General features: G+C 39.2%; 1 protein-coding gene across 10 annotated transcripts in view; it reads right to left on the bottom strand.

Annotated features, from left to right (window-relative positions):
* Window positions 1-16,165, bottom strand: part of cacna1ba (calcium channel, voltage-dependent, N type, alpha 1B subunit, a) — a 184,394-nt gene that overhangs the window by 16,728 nt on the left and 151,501 nt on the right. For 6 of the 10 annotated variants that reach the window (XM_075468182.1, XM_075468184.1, XM_075468178.1 and 3 more), the window contains 11 exons: window positions 15,339-15,489; window positions 13,813-13,940; window positions 12,598-12,694; window positions 9,596-9,701; window positions 8,640-8,747; window positions 7,726-7,841; window positions 6,969-7,141; window positions 6,188-6,323; window positions 4,682-4,801; window positions 742-780; window positions 69-300 (listed from right to left, as the gene is read on the bottom strand). In XM_075468182.1, the coding sequence (XP_075324297.1) occupies window positions 69-300; window positions 742-780; window positions 4,682-4,801; window positions 6,188-6,323; window positions 6,969-7,141; window positions 7,726-7,841; window positions 8,640-8,747; window positions 9,596-9,701; window positions 12,598-12,694; window positions 13,813-13,940; window positions 15,339-15,489 (1,406 nt within the window). Of the gene's footprint in view, window positions 1-68; window positions 301-741; window positions 781-4,681; window positions 4,802-6,187; window positions 6,324-6,968; window positions 7,142-7,725; window positions 7,842-8,639; window positions 8,748-9,595; window positions 9,702-12,597; window positions 12,695-13,480; window positions 13,578-13,812; window positions 13,941-15,338; window positions 15,490-16,165 lie in introns of all 10 variants that reach the window. The other 4 variants (XM_075468188.1, XM_075468179.1, XM_075468180.1 and 1 more) reach the window with 3 other exon arrangements.

The raw sequence follows: 16,165 nt of genomic DNA, 5'->3' as shown, positions 1-16,165 counted from the left end.
ACTTCAGGATACCACACTTCTTTATATACTCTGATCTCAACAAAGTGTGTATTTAATGGCTGACTGACCAGCAGAACTGGCGGGATGACTACACAGAGGTGCATCCAAAGACTTCTGCCTTTTTTCTTTGTCTCGATTGTTATCTCTGTCTCGGTCTCTGCGGTGGTGGCAGCGGTGATGGTGGTGTGTTCGCTCTTGACGGGGTTTCTCCAAGGTGTGGTCCCTTAGGTTGACCTGATGAGATCGCTGTGGTGCCACAGTGGAGGCTGAGCGCTTCATAGGGCTGGTATCAGGAACAGACTGAAGGAGAAGGGAGAATGGTAACCGGTTCACTGAGAATCACATCAGATACAAGTTTATTTTATAGAACTTCAGCTTCAGAGTAAAACTTTATTTGTGCTTTCTTTATTCATTCTTTATGTTGACAAAAAAACATTAAAATGCAATGAATATATTTGAATGTGTGTCATATTTATGAATGATCCCATTAGCGAGTCAATTGTAAAAACTTTTCTGGTAGCTTTACATCACGGCTTCAGTGGTAATGGCACCTGACCAGCCTGCTAGTAAAGCACTGACACATGTCATTGTCACTATGAATTAAGATGGGACACAATGTGTTCTTGGCATAACAGTAAGAGCTTTTGCTTGTGCTGCAGATTTATGTGTTCACACTTCTAGACAACATAAATCCTGACACAAACCATGTCATATACCGAATGTGTTACAGTGTGTACATACAGCAAGATGAATCCCTGGAGACTGGCGTGAGTGGCTCTGCTGTTTTGCAGGAGAGATAGAAAAAGAAAACAGAGAAAAGACAGTATAGAAGGAGATTAGGAAAATGAAGTAAGGTCAGCAAAACAGTGTCTGGTGATCATGAAATAGATTTCAAAACATTTTTTACTTACCTCTAGCTATATAGTTAAAAGGGGACAATAGCAACTATTTCTGGATGTCACAATACTGAAAAATGTAAGTTATAACCCTTGGTGAGCATCAGAAATGTCCATATGCTGGACAAAGAGTTTTAGCACCAGAATCTAAAGGGACATTTGAATTTATAGTAATATTGTGGAAATTTTTTTTTTTTTTCCAAAATAAGCAACTATACTTTGTTCACCAATTTCTCCTGCAGTATTTTTTTCAATTGCTCCCAAAAATATAGTTTTGGGGTTGAACAGCCAATAGAGTGCTTGGAACAGTCCTCGACCATTTTTGTGTGTCCACACTGAGCACTCCTTGATAACGATCACAGAACTTGTGTCATCTCTGTCAGTGCTATTGAAACAATCAATCATGAAAGCAGAATATGTCACCCTGCTTACCAAGAAAATGCAGGAGAGGCATTTTTTCAAATTGTAGATGAATTATTACAACAAACCCAAAAAAGGCTATTTGAGGGATCAATGCCCAAGGTTATTTTTGAATGTCATAACCTTATCATTGTAGGAGTTGTAAGCTTGGTGTCAACACTTAAAGTGCTCATTAGATGAGGTGGTGGGATTAAGTGTGCTACTTTTCTGCTTGAACATAAATATTATGTGGATACATTGTTAAAAGTTGGGTGAGCTTCTAAGTCTAACAACTAAAATGCAGTTCAGCTGAGAACAGAAATGCCAACTAAACTGCAAACAGACGAGATTGAGACGAGCCCCGGCCAACTAGCTGGACTACTTTTTTCAATGAAAAAACAAGGTTGGAACTCGGCTCAGAGTACGCAGCAGGGGGTAAGAAAATGTTCATAAATGATATTGTTAGTATGGGATGTCATACAGCTTCATGTCAAAAGAGGCGAACTATCCCTTTAAAAATCATTTAGTGTGATACTAAACCCAAAAACCTAACCTTTTCTGATATCCTACTGGCTAAACTAAAGTGCTGACCTTCCAATTGAACAATGACTGCTCTTCTCCCTGAACCACAGCCGCCAATCTATGAATTTTATTACAGACCAGATCCAATGATCTGCATATTATAATTAACTCATTGTATCTATCTGCTAGCTCCCTTTGTCCTTGCTTGCCAAGCTTGTTATTGGAATAGGAGCATACCTTTAAAAATTAAAATGGGTCTCTGCACAAGCCTTTCCTCAATTGAAAGGTGATGAAACTGCATAAATCACATTAAAAGAACTGAGTAAGGCTTTGGAGGACGCCAGACTGAGTCACTCACAGGAGTTTCCCATGCCACTGCAGCACAAAGAAACGCCTTAAAGAGGAGAACAGGTCTTAACAGAAGTCATCTCCTGACCTCAGAAGAACTGAGCTCAAACTAAGGAGGAGAAAAGAAAGAAGCCTGGTGAAAGAATGAACAATAAAATGCAGCAACCTTGAACTAGACATCCCAGAGTTCAGAATGCACTGCATAGTTCCCACCATAGCAAAGTTCCAGGCAGGTTTCAAAAGGCCAACAATAATGGAATTGGCTAAAAGATTTCCACTCTCTGCTTCAAACGATGAGAAAACTGAGACCGCAAATCAACATGGCATGCTTATCCCCTTTTTGCTTATATCCCCCACTCCAGATTATCTTTCTTCCACAGTATCCCAATTATCATCTTCTTTCCCCTGTCAATCTTGAGCTCGAAGCTATTTGGAAGCTATTCTTTTCAGTTAGCAGCAAGAGAAAACAACACCAAACAAATAGCTGGTAGCTGGCCAGGGTGTAATCACATTATTGTAGACTTCTCTTCTACTGTGAGAGCTAGATCACCAACAGCTCATTCAACTGTGAAAGGATTGTGTTTTAAATGCATGAATTTATCAACATCACTCAAGAAACAAGGTGTTTCTTATATTTCTATGGATCCAGATTCATTTAGAGCATTACAGGATGAAGTGGTTTCAGTCTAAAGATTTTATGGCACTGACAATGGTGTATTGATTTAAGCTATGTTTTTGAGAAAAGAGGTATAACTCTGAGACAAAACATTGAAAAAAATGAACCAGAAACACAAAAGACTTTTTTCCAGGGACTTTATCTAAATTTCAAAATTTTCCAAAAGAAAGAAAAAAGAAAGTGATGAATGGCCATATGAACTACAGATTTGGCAACAAACACGTATCTTCAAAATCCTATATCCTATGAGGAAAACAGTCTCCTCTGCTGCCCAGAGACACTAATGTGTGTATGGCAGCTGATTGTCCTGAGGCACTATCATTCAGCATCATACATTTGAAAAATATCACATATCTGGTAGGATTTTGTCTACCCAGGAGATTCCTTTTTACAGTAGTCCTTCTCACTGTCTAGGGGGACAGAATTACTTCCATTAAGTGTACTTTAGAAAAGATTGAGATGAAAATGGAACCAGTTGGAAGAAAAAACGACAGACCAGCATGCTTCCATTTGCAATTAATAAGGTTCTCTTAATATTGACAGCCAGTTTCATGAAACAAACTTATGTGTTCACCATTGGGAGTGATCTCAAATAGCCAAAGTTTGAGAGTGACAGCTGGAAATAGTGAAAATAATGTATTTTTCTGTTGCATTGACATGAGAACTGTGTGTGAACAAAAAGGCACATGCCTTCTTTGTTACGTTTTAGCAAAAATAAGACAAATAGGCTTTTGCTGACTAAATTTAACATAATATTGAAATCACATATATGACTAACGCATACAGGATCCTCTTCTTTTCACCATTTACCTCCTCCCCCTGGGCACACTCCTCCGTCACCATGGGGTCCATTTTCACTGCTTTGCCAATGATACACATGGTCTACATTTCCTCCAAACCGACCAATGCCATCCCTCCCATCTCCCTCATCACCTGCCTTGATGACATCTGGAGCTGGATGAGCAGAAACTTCCTAAAGCGAAACGGCAATAAAACTGAGACTCTGCTCATCGGCTCCAAATCCATCATCACCAAATCACAACACACCCCAGCTTCACCCATCATTGTCAACGGAATCCCTTCTCCCCCCAAGTCTCGAGCCTCGGCGTCATTCTGGACAGCACCCTTTCATTTGCATCCCATATTCAAAACATCACCCGGAATGCATTCTTCCACCTCTGCAACATCTCCAGACTTCGCACATCACTGACCCAATCCAGCACCGAAATCCTGGTCCACTCCTTTGTCACATCCCACATTGACTACTGCAATGCCCTCCTCACCGGTCTCCCCACCAAACTCATCAACAGACTTCAAATCATTCAGACCTTCACCGCCCGCTCATCACCTGTACCATATCACCCCTGTTCAAATCCAACTTCATTGGCTCCCTGTACAATACTGCATCGACTACAAAAACCTTATCCTCACCTATAAAGCTCTCCACAACCTAGCCCCCACTTACCTCTGCAATCTCCTTCACGAATACACTCCCTCCCGCACCCGCCGCTCAACCTCTGCTGGACTGCCCCATCCTAACCATCCCCACGTCACGCCTCAGTATCATGGGTGCCCGAGCCTTCAGCTGCTCAGCACACAGGCTCTGGAACTCCATCACATCATTCAAGTCTCAACTCAAAACTCACCTGCTCGAACTGGCATAGTCTCTATAAGTGGACACTGTGGACTTCACTTGTTTTTATGTTGATGTTTTGTTTTAATGTCGTTTCTATCTTTCATGCTTTTATTTTTTGCAAGGTGACCTTGGGTGACTTGAAACGTTCCTCCAAATAATTTATTATCATTTTTATTATTAATAACAATGAAAAGGATCTGTTACCTGGAGCTTAGCACTGAGTCGAGGCATAGAAGCAGCTCTGCCTTGGCTCTCCAGACTTGAGTCAGGGACGGGGATAGTATTGCTGATACTAGTGTCCATCTTTCTCATCTCTACTGACTCCTGCACACAGAAGCATAGGATCAGCATGAATGTGTCCAGGTTACATGCACACTGTCTGCTCAGTCTGCTGATCTCTTATTGACATAATTCTCATCATCGCAGGATGTACTTGAGGCTCTGTAAGGATGAACGTGCATCTACCAATTTATTGTGACTGCACAGACCTGTCTGTAGACTGGATTTGTAGCAGACTGAAGGGTGTTATGGTTTGAACATCAGAAGGGTTCACATGAAGGCATGCAGCTTGCCCTGACTTGATTTATTGCACGTGTGGTGTACCATTTTCTGTTCATGCTAATCAGTTAGATGGCAGTCCTCCATGTGTACGCTTTCCATATGTACATCCACAAAAGAGTTTAAATGGGCCCTAACTGTGCATGCCCATGAAATGGTGGTTCTAAAATTAAAAAAATTCACATCTCTGCAAAAAAGTTTATTTTAAATGAGTAACTGTAATCAACCAAATGTCAGGTGAATAGGGCTAATACAGTATATGTTGAGTGAAAAGAATGTTTAAAAAAATTATTGAGAGAAGAAAGTTATTGTTTCCTGTAATGGGCAATAACTGTACCTGGATTTATTAAGAAGACAGGTGAACAAGAAAAAGTTCAGAAATAACTATGGCTTCAAAACATATTGGATTACATAAATGTATTAATGTTGTGAAGCCATACTTAGTTTGTAATGAGGATGTAGCAGATTCTGGATTCAGCCTTGGTGTTGTAGTAAAACAATATGTTTGTATCTATTCAAATAACACAGTAAATCATGACCAGAGGATGTCACCAAAAGAAGCCAGTACCTTCTGGCTGTACATATAAGTAAATTCTTGCTGTATTTGAGGTAAATAAAAGTGTGGATAATGTTATTATTGACTCAGTATCTTAACACTTTTTACACAGGAATAAAGTGTATTGTTGTAACTTTAGATTACACACTACAGTGTGTAACAACAGTGTGTAACAACATTACACACTACAGTGTGTAATGTTGTTACTTCGATAAGTACTTTAAGTTATGACCCATTTTCCATTATGTGGTATGGCTCAATTCAGCTGTACTTGGTTTATTTTGTTTTTCCACTACAAGTAGTACCTGGTATCAGGTCCTTTCTTTTTTTTTTTTTTTTACTCCTTGGTGATTTCAAGCAAGCTAAGCTGATACTAGATGATGACGTGAAAACACTGCAGAACAATGATTAGTCAGAAATAATCTTCACCTATGGGTATACAATGACAAAAAACAATGACCTCAACACAGATCTAATGTATGATGTACAAAAAATATTTGTCTCAAATGTGTATATATATATATACATACATACATACATACACACATATATATATATATACATACATAAACTTGCCATGTTTCTATCTACAGTACCTGAATAACAGCAGAGTCTGGTGTATCCTCTGATGGACCCCTGGACGTGGTTCTCTTAGTTTTGGTATGCAATACTTCCTTGGGCTTCTCCATCACCAAGGAAGATGACGACTTGATTCTTTGATCATAACCTGGCCTGTGTATTACAGCAGTCAGAGATCATTGTAAATTGTAGAGGTAAGAAATGTCAATTTTTACACAGGAAATTCCCAGATAACTTGTTTGGACTGACACAATTTTAATCCTATCATGTGAGCAGAGACTGGTAGTAAGATTGCAACTTTAGCATAATGGCCCAATTATTATATTATAATAATTATTGTTTTTTCAAGGTAAATTTCAAGGTAAATAAACAGAACAAACCCATTTTATACTTTTCACCATGTTTCAGAATCTGCATGATCAACCTATTTTTTGGAAACTTTCAGTGATCCAGGACATGTGATGTCAAAAGGAAATAAACTTAATGTAGATTTCCTCACATTCCGAAAATATTTGAAGTTTGACTTGAAGACTGACATACTGTCATTTGAAAGCACTGTTTCAAACTGACTTGTCAGCTATGCACCACACTTTTCGGAACATTTTCTACTTGTATGTAAATTACGTCACATCATTTAGGTATATGTATATATAGATAGTGTATGCACACAAATGTGCATCATTAATACACATTAATGTATTTTGATGTGAAGCCATACTTAGTTTGTAACGAGGATGTAGCAGATCCTGGAATCAGCCTTGATGTGTTAAGTTGTAGTTCCTGCAGTATTGAACTTACAGTGTGCCTCCATTGTTGAGGGAGTTGGAGCTAGGTCTGGTCAATGGCTGGGACATGGCGGGGGATGTGGCCTGGGGCTGAAGCATACTGGGAGGCTCCACACTATTTAACAGGTCTTTCTCCTGCATTTGAGGCAGAGGCAGCAATGGCTTAAAAAGAGCCCCGACCTTGCACTGTGGAGGAGAGACGGATGGCAACATGCTGAAGACATTCAGGGAGCAGGCAGAATATTGATGGACCCAGGTCTGACAACAGGGGCCTGGTTCATCCCAGATGTGGACACTAGGGGCAGAATATTCCTTTTTTGCAGTCATGCTTTTATTGAGTGCATATATGTGCGAGAGTTTGTGGATGTGGAAACAATCATGCACCTGTAGAATGAATCTATAAGGCTGCTCATAACGACCAGCTAGCAGACAAATTCCAGTCTGAGTGGTGCTGGTAAATGAGCATTTAAGCATTTAAGAGCATTTAAGTTACTTTAAAAGGAAGCCGACCACTGGGTGCTTGTATACTGGAACATTACATTGGCAAAGTGGTTGATTGCTTTTGTAAATCCCCAGGCAATGACTTGTGAATACAAAAGGCCTCCCTTTTTGTGTGAATGCATGCAGTACAGTGAAAGCATGTTTCTCTGTATGCAAGCAAAATGTACGGGGCACATTCATGCAGATTTTGCATTCAATATGTGTGCGCCTCAATGCATTTCTACATGTGAGTGTGTGCATTTACGCATAAGAGGGGTGGATGTTGTTACCTTGGAGCCTGACGTGGTCTGCTGTTGCTGCAGTTGCAACTTCATTGCCCGATTCTGCTTATAGAAATCGAAGATCATCAGAGCCGCATAAACCTTTCCTACTGTCAGCTCGTTGGCTGACGAGGTGAGCAGAGGAAAAAAGAATGTCAAGGGGGAGGACAGTAAATGAACAATGCAATACAAGGTTAGGAGAGGAGATTCTGCTGACTCATTTCTCCCTCTTTAATCAATCTCTTTCTGCTAGCTCCCTCTCCCTAATGGTTTAGTTTGAAGGAAAATCCTTTCTTAAAGGGATATCTTTGTTTTTTTCACAGTGAGTAACTGAAATAGAGGCACCATGAACTGACTGAAAATGTCTTTTTGTAGTTACAAAAGGCTTTAATTAGTTATTTATTAGTAAAAAGTTTTAAAGTTGAAAGTAAAAATAAATAAAAACTTTGTAAAAAAAAAGCTTTTTGTAGCACATGGTGAACAATTGTTTTCTAAATCAGGCAGCCAAAGTAAATCTTACAACTGAACAGCAAGTAGTAAAGCCAATAATATAGTAAATTATTTTTCTAAATGCATGACGCCATTTAAACTAGCAGAATGAGCCAACCAATTATATCCTCAGCAGAAATGACCTAAATTTTTCAGGTCTTCAATTGAGTTATGGTCACCTTGTGCTCCTTTGGAACCTGTTTGTTGTCTGGTATTAGTATGTATTAGTATAAATGTACATTTGTACTGACTTCATCAAAAAGCTGTAAACTGCAGCTCAGGACCATGATTAAGAATGAATGAAAACAGAGACATAATAGAAATTCTCCAGAGATGTAATGTCTGTCATTGTTCATTAAAGAGGGTGACAGGAGTATTTAGGTGGTTGTGCAATAGAGCATGGCTAGAAAGTTCAAAATGTAGATGATACTTACATTTGTGTGGTGTCACCAACAGAACCATAGTCTTTTGAGAGAGGTTGGGCCACACTGTGGACAACTCTTTCTTTAACTGAGCATCCAATAATCGCTGGGCTACTATTCCTACAAACCAACAGAGAATTACAAACTTCAGCTGCAAGTTACAGCACAATGTAAACTACAGGCTTTTAAATGAAAAAAATAGAGCTTTAAATTTACAATACATAACAACCAAACACGTAACAGTAGCTCCTAACGAAAGGAATAAAGCCCATCCTAATTAAAAGTACAAATAGAAGCACCAAAGCCATAAGAGGGAATCCATCAGCCATGGCCAGTACACTGTAATGTATTTTAATGAGTCCAAATTACTAATTTTGATCTCTGAGAGAACTAAATAGCATTCAACTTTTGTCACGAGTTATTTGTGTTGATCGTTTCAGCAGGTAAGATTTTCGAATATCACATTTTGTTTATGTATTTGGTCAGTAGTTAAAGTGGTACATTGTAATCATGCAGTCAGCCCCTTGTATCATTCACACATAGTGTTTATTTAGTTTTGTTCAGGGCATTAGAAAAAAAGACATTAAACGATCCACATATTGTCCTTGCTCAGCACACAGTAATAAGAGTAAATCTCTGAAGTTGTTTTGAAACATAGTTTTATCTGTGTCTTTATTTGTTGTTATAATTTGCTATATGTTGTTCGATTTTCGTGGGTGTTAAACAGCATCTCCATCCAGATTACTAACCAGCAACTCCCGCTATAGCCCTTATTTTCACATATTTAAGGAGGGTTTCTAATCCTTTTACGATGCCTTACAGTCAGAGCAGATTTTTGTGGATATGGCAGTGAATACTCATTCAGGCATGTTGATTTTTGTATGTTCAATAAAATTTGTACATATATTTTTCCAGCATTGTTTTTTTTTTAAATTGTATTGCAATCAGGTTTGTTATATTTCTCTTACCTGAGGCCAGTTTTATCTCCAGCGCAGTGCGAATCAGGGCCATCAAGGTAGAGGTAAAGTGAACCGTGTTGTCATCAGCTATAGGCATGTTCATTTTGACGAGGCGCTGAGGAGAGGGTCAGGTGACAAGTTAGATTACAGAGGGATAGAATTTACAGATCAAAGCATATAATCCACTCAGAGAAATCAATCTGTGTGCTGTTGTGATACAGTCCCCACCATTTCCTTTTTTTCCCTGCTAGTTTTGGTTTAATATGTTTGATCATATTGATAGAATGTTATTGAGATCAGTTTAGCACACAAAAAGTCTTCCCTTCAAGTACATACAGACAAACTAGACATTCACATTCACTGCTACTGGCTACAGTATGCACTATGTTGCATGTCAAAGTGCACTGGTGCAAGACTGACATTGACTGAAAAAAAGGTGAGAGAAGGCATGTAACGCATAACCATGAAGGTGCCTCGAAAGTTGCAGGAGCTCGACTCTGTGGTTGCCATCCTAACAATCATCAACTTGGAGTTGAGGGCTGAATAAAGCCTTACATGTAAAGCTACCAACAAAGTGTATCCATTCTACCAAGCTTGGGTTGCCTTAGCAAGGAGACTTAAAGGTAGTCTCATACAGCACTAATGGCACCACTAGATGCAAACATAATGTTGAGATTGTTGCTCTAAGAGTTGAGCTCCCCCTAAACACAAAAAGCATTCACCTATATGTGCTAACAGTGGCAGTGCAGAGAGCAAGAAAGACCAGAGTCAGAATGACAAGATGATGGAGAGCTGAGGGACCAACACATACATTAACACAAATAGCTACATTCATTTACATATGGACACACGCTCACCAAGCACTTATTGGTATGCACATTTGAAATTAGAATTAGAATAATATCATTAGGAATAAGCTTAAAAAGATAAGTAACTTTAAAAGTGCTTGTAGAAAAAAATTTGAATGGAAACTTATATCTAACTTTTTAGATATGTAATGCATAATATCATTGGCTTCAATAATCTACTGGAATGGTCAAAAGGTTGGACAGTACATGAGATTTAAGTTTTCACACTCAAAAATGGCAGCAGCAATTGTTATGTCAGCAAGACAAAACAGAACATGGGTTTCTTTGGTGTATGGCAATCATAAAATCATACCACATATTCTCACTGAGACTGAGTGACCCCCTTAACCTGTTCAGCCACAAGAGTCTTTCTGGGGTTCCTACTGGAAAATGACACGTCCAAAATGAATTGAGTATTTTTCTGGAATTACAAACTCTGCGTAAACCATCTTGGTATCAAAATAAAGCTAACACTTATTAGACTTTATCAGAGCCAGATCAAACGGGATGTTCCCCTGCTGCCCCAGGTACCGTGGGCTCCGCTAAACATCTTGAGTGTTGCTTTAGTGGTATGAAATCTTTGGCAATCTAATGGTTGTGCTCTTTCAGTATACAGAGGGTAACTTGTCAAACAGAATGCTTTCTTAAAGATGTGTAGGATGATATCGTGCAAAAAAAAAGCCAAATGCTCTCCTTTTAAGCATGTTGACGAACCTACAATATGACATCAAAAATTTTGATTTGTCTGTTCTGAACAATAGCAGAAACATACTGATGTGTAGGTAAATGGATAAGGACCCACACAGATATTAGAGATAAATTGTTCTTTTTAAGGTCATGTTGTTAGGCCCGAGCACCAAAGGTGGTGCAAAGGCCTATTGCATCTGGAGTGTTTATTATTAGGCCCAAGCACCCAAGGGAATGCGAAGGCCTATTGTATCTGTAGTGTTTATTATTAGGCCCGAGAACCCAAGGGAATGCGAAGGCCTATTGTATCTGTAGTGTTTATTATTAGGCCCGAGAACCCAAGGGAATGCGAAGACCTATTGTATCTGTATGTCACACCTTTCTCTTTTTACCCCGCTGATGACAGGTACATTTGGCATTATTATTGTCATTAACTCTCAGCAGGTATCCTTTCAATGGTGTTACGGTGTTTGTTGTCCCCTCTTTTCTGTCTTCTCAAACCCCAGCTGGTCGAGCAGATGGCCACCCTTGGTTCTGCTAGAGGTTTCTTCCTCTTAAAAGGGATTCGTTTCTCTCCATAGTCGCCTCAGGCACGCTCAGGACGTGAGATTGGACCGAAGAGAAGTTTTGGTGCAATCTGTTGGTTTCCTTAGCTAGGATATAGTTTTTTAAAATGGCTTTGTCTGTATGAATTGGACTAATTTAATTAATTGGATTTGATTGGATTATGATTACCATAAATTGGACTGTAACTGGCTTGAATTGGACTGTATCATTGAAGTGCCTTGAGATGCTATTTGTTGTAATTCAGTGCTATATAAATAAATTTAATTTAATTTAAGTAATACCTATATAAAAGGTACAGTTTTCTTCACTCAAATGAGATATCCATATAGAGATCCTATGTTACTCTCAGGTGTAAATGAGCAAATAAAAATATTATATTACACTGACATGTTTTAACCAGTGCTGTGTCGCACTAACTTTTTAAGGCAGATACAAGCACACACATATTTCCCATGTTGGATAGACTTAGATGATATGAGAGAAAGAATCAGAGGAAATTAGCTGTAGAGACAGACCCACAAACTAGTAAGTACATTAGACAGAGTATTCCTCCAACAAGAAAGCAACAGAAGCCCCACACATACACACACAGGCACGGACAAAAAAAACCACACTGCTTCATGAAATACAAACCCAAACTAGAGTTTACAATTTAAATGAAAAAGTACCAAAAGAAAGCAAATATACTGTATAAACATTTTAACTTAATTTAATCTTCTTGGTTTAACTCTGTTATTATCATTTGTCACAACAGTAAAGACACTAATTAGGTAGGGGCTTATCAGAAGCTAGCAAACAAAGTGAACAAATAAGGGAACACTGCAGAGCACAGACCATTGGCTTGAGTTTTACGCCAATGGGAGAAAGATTGTAGAGCACAGGGAAGAAGGTAGAAAGAGAACAGTCTACCTTATAGGCGACTCTTGGCGGACATTTCTTTCCCAAACCTAAGGGTGGGGACATGTGGAGCAGCATCTGATACATATCGAGGTACTTGATACGGCCACTTCACATGGTTGGAAATCAAACATAAATAGAATGAAAACAGAGAAGGATATGGGGAATAAGGAGAAGAGGAACAAAGGGAAAAATTAAACAAGAACAATGGAGAGGAAAAACAGAAATCTGTTGTCAATAGATTTCTTAAAGTGAGATGTAGGGTGGATGCCATCCTTGCCCGCTGGGTTGGGGCACAGGGACGCATCACTCTGGAGCTCAGGATCCTTGAAAGGAAACATGGGATGGTCAGAGACAAGACAAGGGTAGAGAAAAAGGAAGGATGGATGGGTTCACCCAACAAACAGGATGCTGATTGATTGGAGGAGAAATGACAGCATTGTAATGAGAATGTCTGCCTCAGCATGCTTGCAGACATCCACTGGTTCTTAAAACCAGGGTACATGGAGACAAAGGTTTGAGTGCCAGCCTAGGTTTTTCTTTTTTTATTCACAGCTTGGCTCTCCATTGGCAGATATCTTCAAAAAACACCCAATTGAATTCTTTAAAAGTTCGAACTGATCTGAATTTACTGACCACATTTCCTTCATGTGGAAAATTGGGATTTTAATTTTCTAGATAAATAAACAATAAACATTATAGCCAGCAAAGTGAAAGGCATACTTTGAAACCTTTGTTTCCTCTCTGGCATCATTAACCAAAGCCAGACAGTTTGGAGGGGTGGGTGCTAGGTGTAAAGGCGATTTCATTGGTGCACAGCCATTGAATTAAGAAGTCTCTTGCCATAGAGGTACACAAAGCACCCTAGTGATAGAAATGTCTAGTATTTGCAAACCTTGTATGCTACCCTATTAGGGCAGTTCTTCCCTAAGCCAAGGGGGGGTGAGATAACACGTAACAAATTGTACATATCCTTATAGGAAATCCGTCCGCTGCGGAAAAGAACAAGCACATAAATAAACAAACATTCAGGACAGCTTGAAATCAAATAATATTCATCAGTGGGCTCACTGCATTCAACAAGGTAGGAACGACACATGCGTATGAGGCCTCATTCAATCTCCTAAATCACACATGGAAAGAGAGAAGTAAGGTTAGGATTTTTATTCCCTCCATCTTTATAGTTGTAAGCTGTTTGCAGAGGCCAAGAAGGAGGCATGAACATACCAAGCAGCTGGGTCAAACTCGGCCCAAACCCGGATAAACTCATCGAGGTGATGAGGTCCCAAAATCGAGGAGTCTCTGGTAAGGTACTCAAAGTTATCCATTATGACAGCCACAAACAGGTTCAGCATCTGGAACACAAACAGTAGGTGGTGATTACATCTGTGTTTTAGTCCAGAGAGAACCCTAACACAGTTATACTAAGCTCTAATGTGGGTCTGCAGTAGTAAAATACAGCAGTTAAAAAAATATTCAACCCTCCTTGCAAGAGAAATCCAATGCAACAGGGGTTGAAACATGTTGTTGGAGACAGCAGCTTGCTGGTAGTTAGCAATTAAGCTTCAACAGTTAACCAGTAAGCCCATTATGAACTGAACATTGTGGCATAGTTCTGGTCAGAACTTCAGACACTGGAAACAAAATGAGGTAGCACAACAAAGGTCTTCCCATTAGAATTTCAGCTAAATGTTCACTGCAACAATTATAAATGGACTGAAATTATCTTAACTATACAAACCGCTTCCAAAAGAGTTGGGAATGTTTTGTAAAATGTAAATAAAACCTGAATGTAGTGATTTGTAGATTATATAATCGTATATCTAACTGAAAAAATATCAATGACAACATATCAAATGTTGAAACTGAGTAACTTGTTGTGAAATATATGAAAAAAAATAAAATTATTTTATGCTGGAAACATATTTTGAAAAAGGGGACTGTTTCATCCTTTCCAAGCACAAGGAGTCATCCACCTGTTTATCACCATACAGTTTAAAGGCCCACATTACTGCACATGGTAAAAGATCTGGGAGCAACATATCCAGTTATTCACTTTCAAGGTGAAATGTGTTTTATTTACATTTTAGTGGGCTGTACAGTGGTATGGTTAACATTGTCGCCTCATGGTAAGGAGATTCCTGGTTTGAATCCCGGCTGAAGCCTTTCAATGTGGAGTTTGCACCTACTTGTACATAATATGTGGATACTCTGGCGTCCTCCCACCATCCAGAAACATGCATGTTAGGAAACCCTGGTACCAGGGGTTGGAGGGAAACATCTGGTTTTATATGGCTCTGATGAAGTCTCAAATGTTAGCTTTTTTTTGGATACATAGATGATTTACACATAGTTTGTAATTGCAGAGAAATACTCAATTCATTTTGGGCATCTAATTTTCGAGCAGGAACCAGAGAGAGACTCCTGTGGCTGGACAGGTTAATTGGTTATTCTAAACTGACTCTAGAAGAGTGTGAGCATGTATGGTTGATTGTTGGGTTTGTTTCTGTGTTGGCCCTGTGATGGACTGTCAACCTTCACAGGGTGTACTACACCCCTAACCCAATTGTAGCTAGAATAGCCCCCCCCCCAAAAAAAGAGAAAAAAAAAGCATTTTTTATGAAATTTGAAAATCATTCTCTTTTTTTATTTAATTTACTCAGCATCTCAGCTTTTTAGGAACTGAGATTATAACTGGTCACATGTGACAGTTACTGTACAGTTTCTACACTTCAGTGTGTTTCAATACTGACCAGAAAGGAGCAGAGGAATATAAAGGAGACAAAGTAGAAGTAGGCAAAATCACTGCCACACTCTTTTCCATGAGACCCTGACCGCTCATCACAGGCTCGGTGACTCAAACACGATAACATGATCTCGTGCCAGGCCTCTCCGGTTGCACTCCTGAGTAACAGAAGTACAAAGGCAGATAGAGACAGAGAAAGTTTGAGTGAAGAGATGTGATGGGTTAACATACCCAATAACCCCCCAAAATCTCCAATAGAACACTTACAATTTGCATCAAATTCAGGTAAACTTCAATTAATTGTTATCTCTTACTTTGCATCTATATTACTTCTCTTTTGGTCCCTCTACAATAATTTGACAAATTCCTATCATTGGTAGTTATTTAGCAAAACTTCTAGACACATGCCCAGTCTGATCAGCTGAGGGTGTCTTGTGATAAATGGCCGAAACACCCAATGAGGATAGGGTACACACCCGATATGAAGTGTCGCAGGGGAACTAAGCGGTCACCATCTAAACATCCCAACTCAAAGGAAGGTATTCCACAGATGAATACAACTTATTCTTCTATTCTCTATTCTTCTACCCTCTGTTTCCATCAAAGAGTGGAAACAGGTGGAGGTAGAGTGTACAGCCTGGTCCTGCAGGGTAGCCCGGTCTGGCCCCTCTTCCTGACTGCCTTCCTAACCCTCTCTCTCTCCTCTCTACTACTATTCCTCTTTTCTCTCATACCCTATGTTCCCATTTAAACACCCCAAAACACTCAGATACATCTCCATCTCCATAAGTGCTGTGTAGAATCATTAGAGATTGAAACACCTAGAATTACAAT

Source organism: Odontesthes bonariensis, chromosome 6 (assembly GCF_027942865.1).
Source record: "Odontesthes bonariensis isolate fOdoBon6 chromosome 6, fOdoBon6.hap1, whole genome shotgun sequence".
NCBI classification, from domain to species: domain Eukaryota; kingdom Metazoa; phylum Chordata; class Actinopteri; order Atheriniformes; family Atherinopsidae; genus Odontesthes; species Odontesthes bonariensis.
Note: the sequence above shows the minus strand (reverse complement) of the source record. Positions and strands in the feature narration are given on the sequence as shown.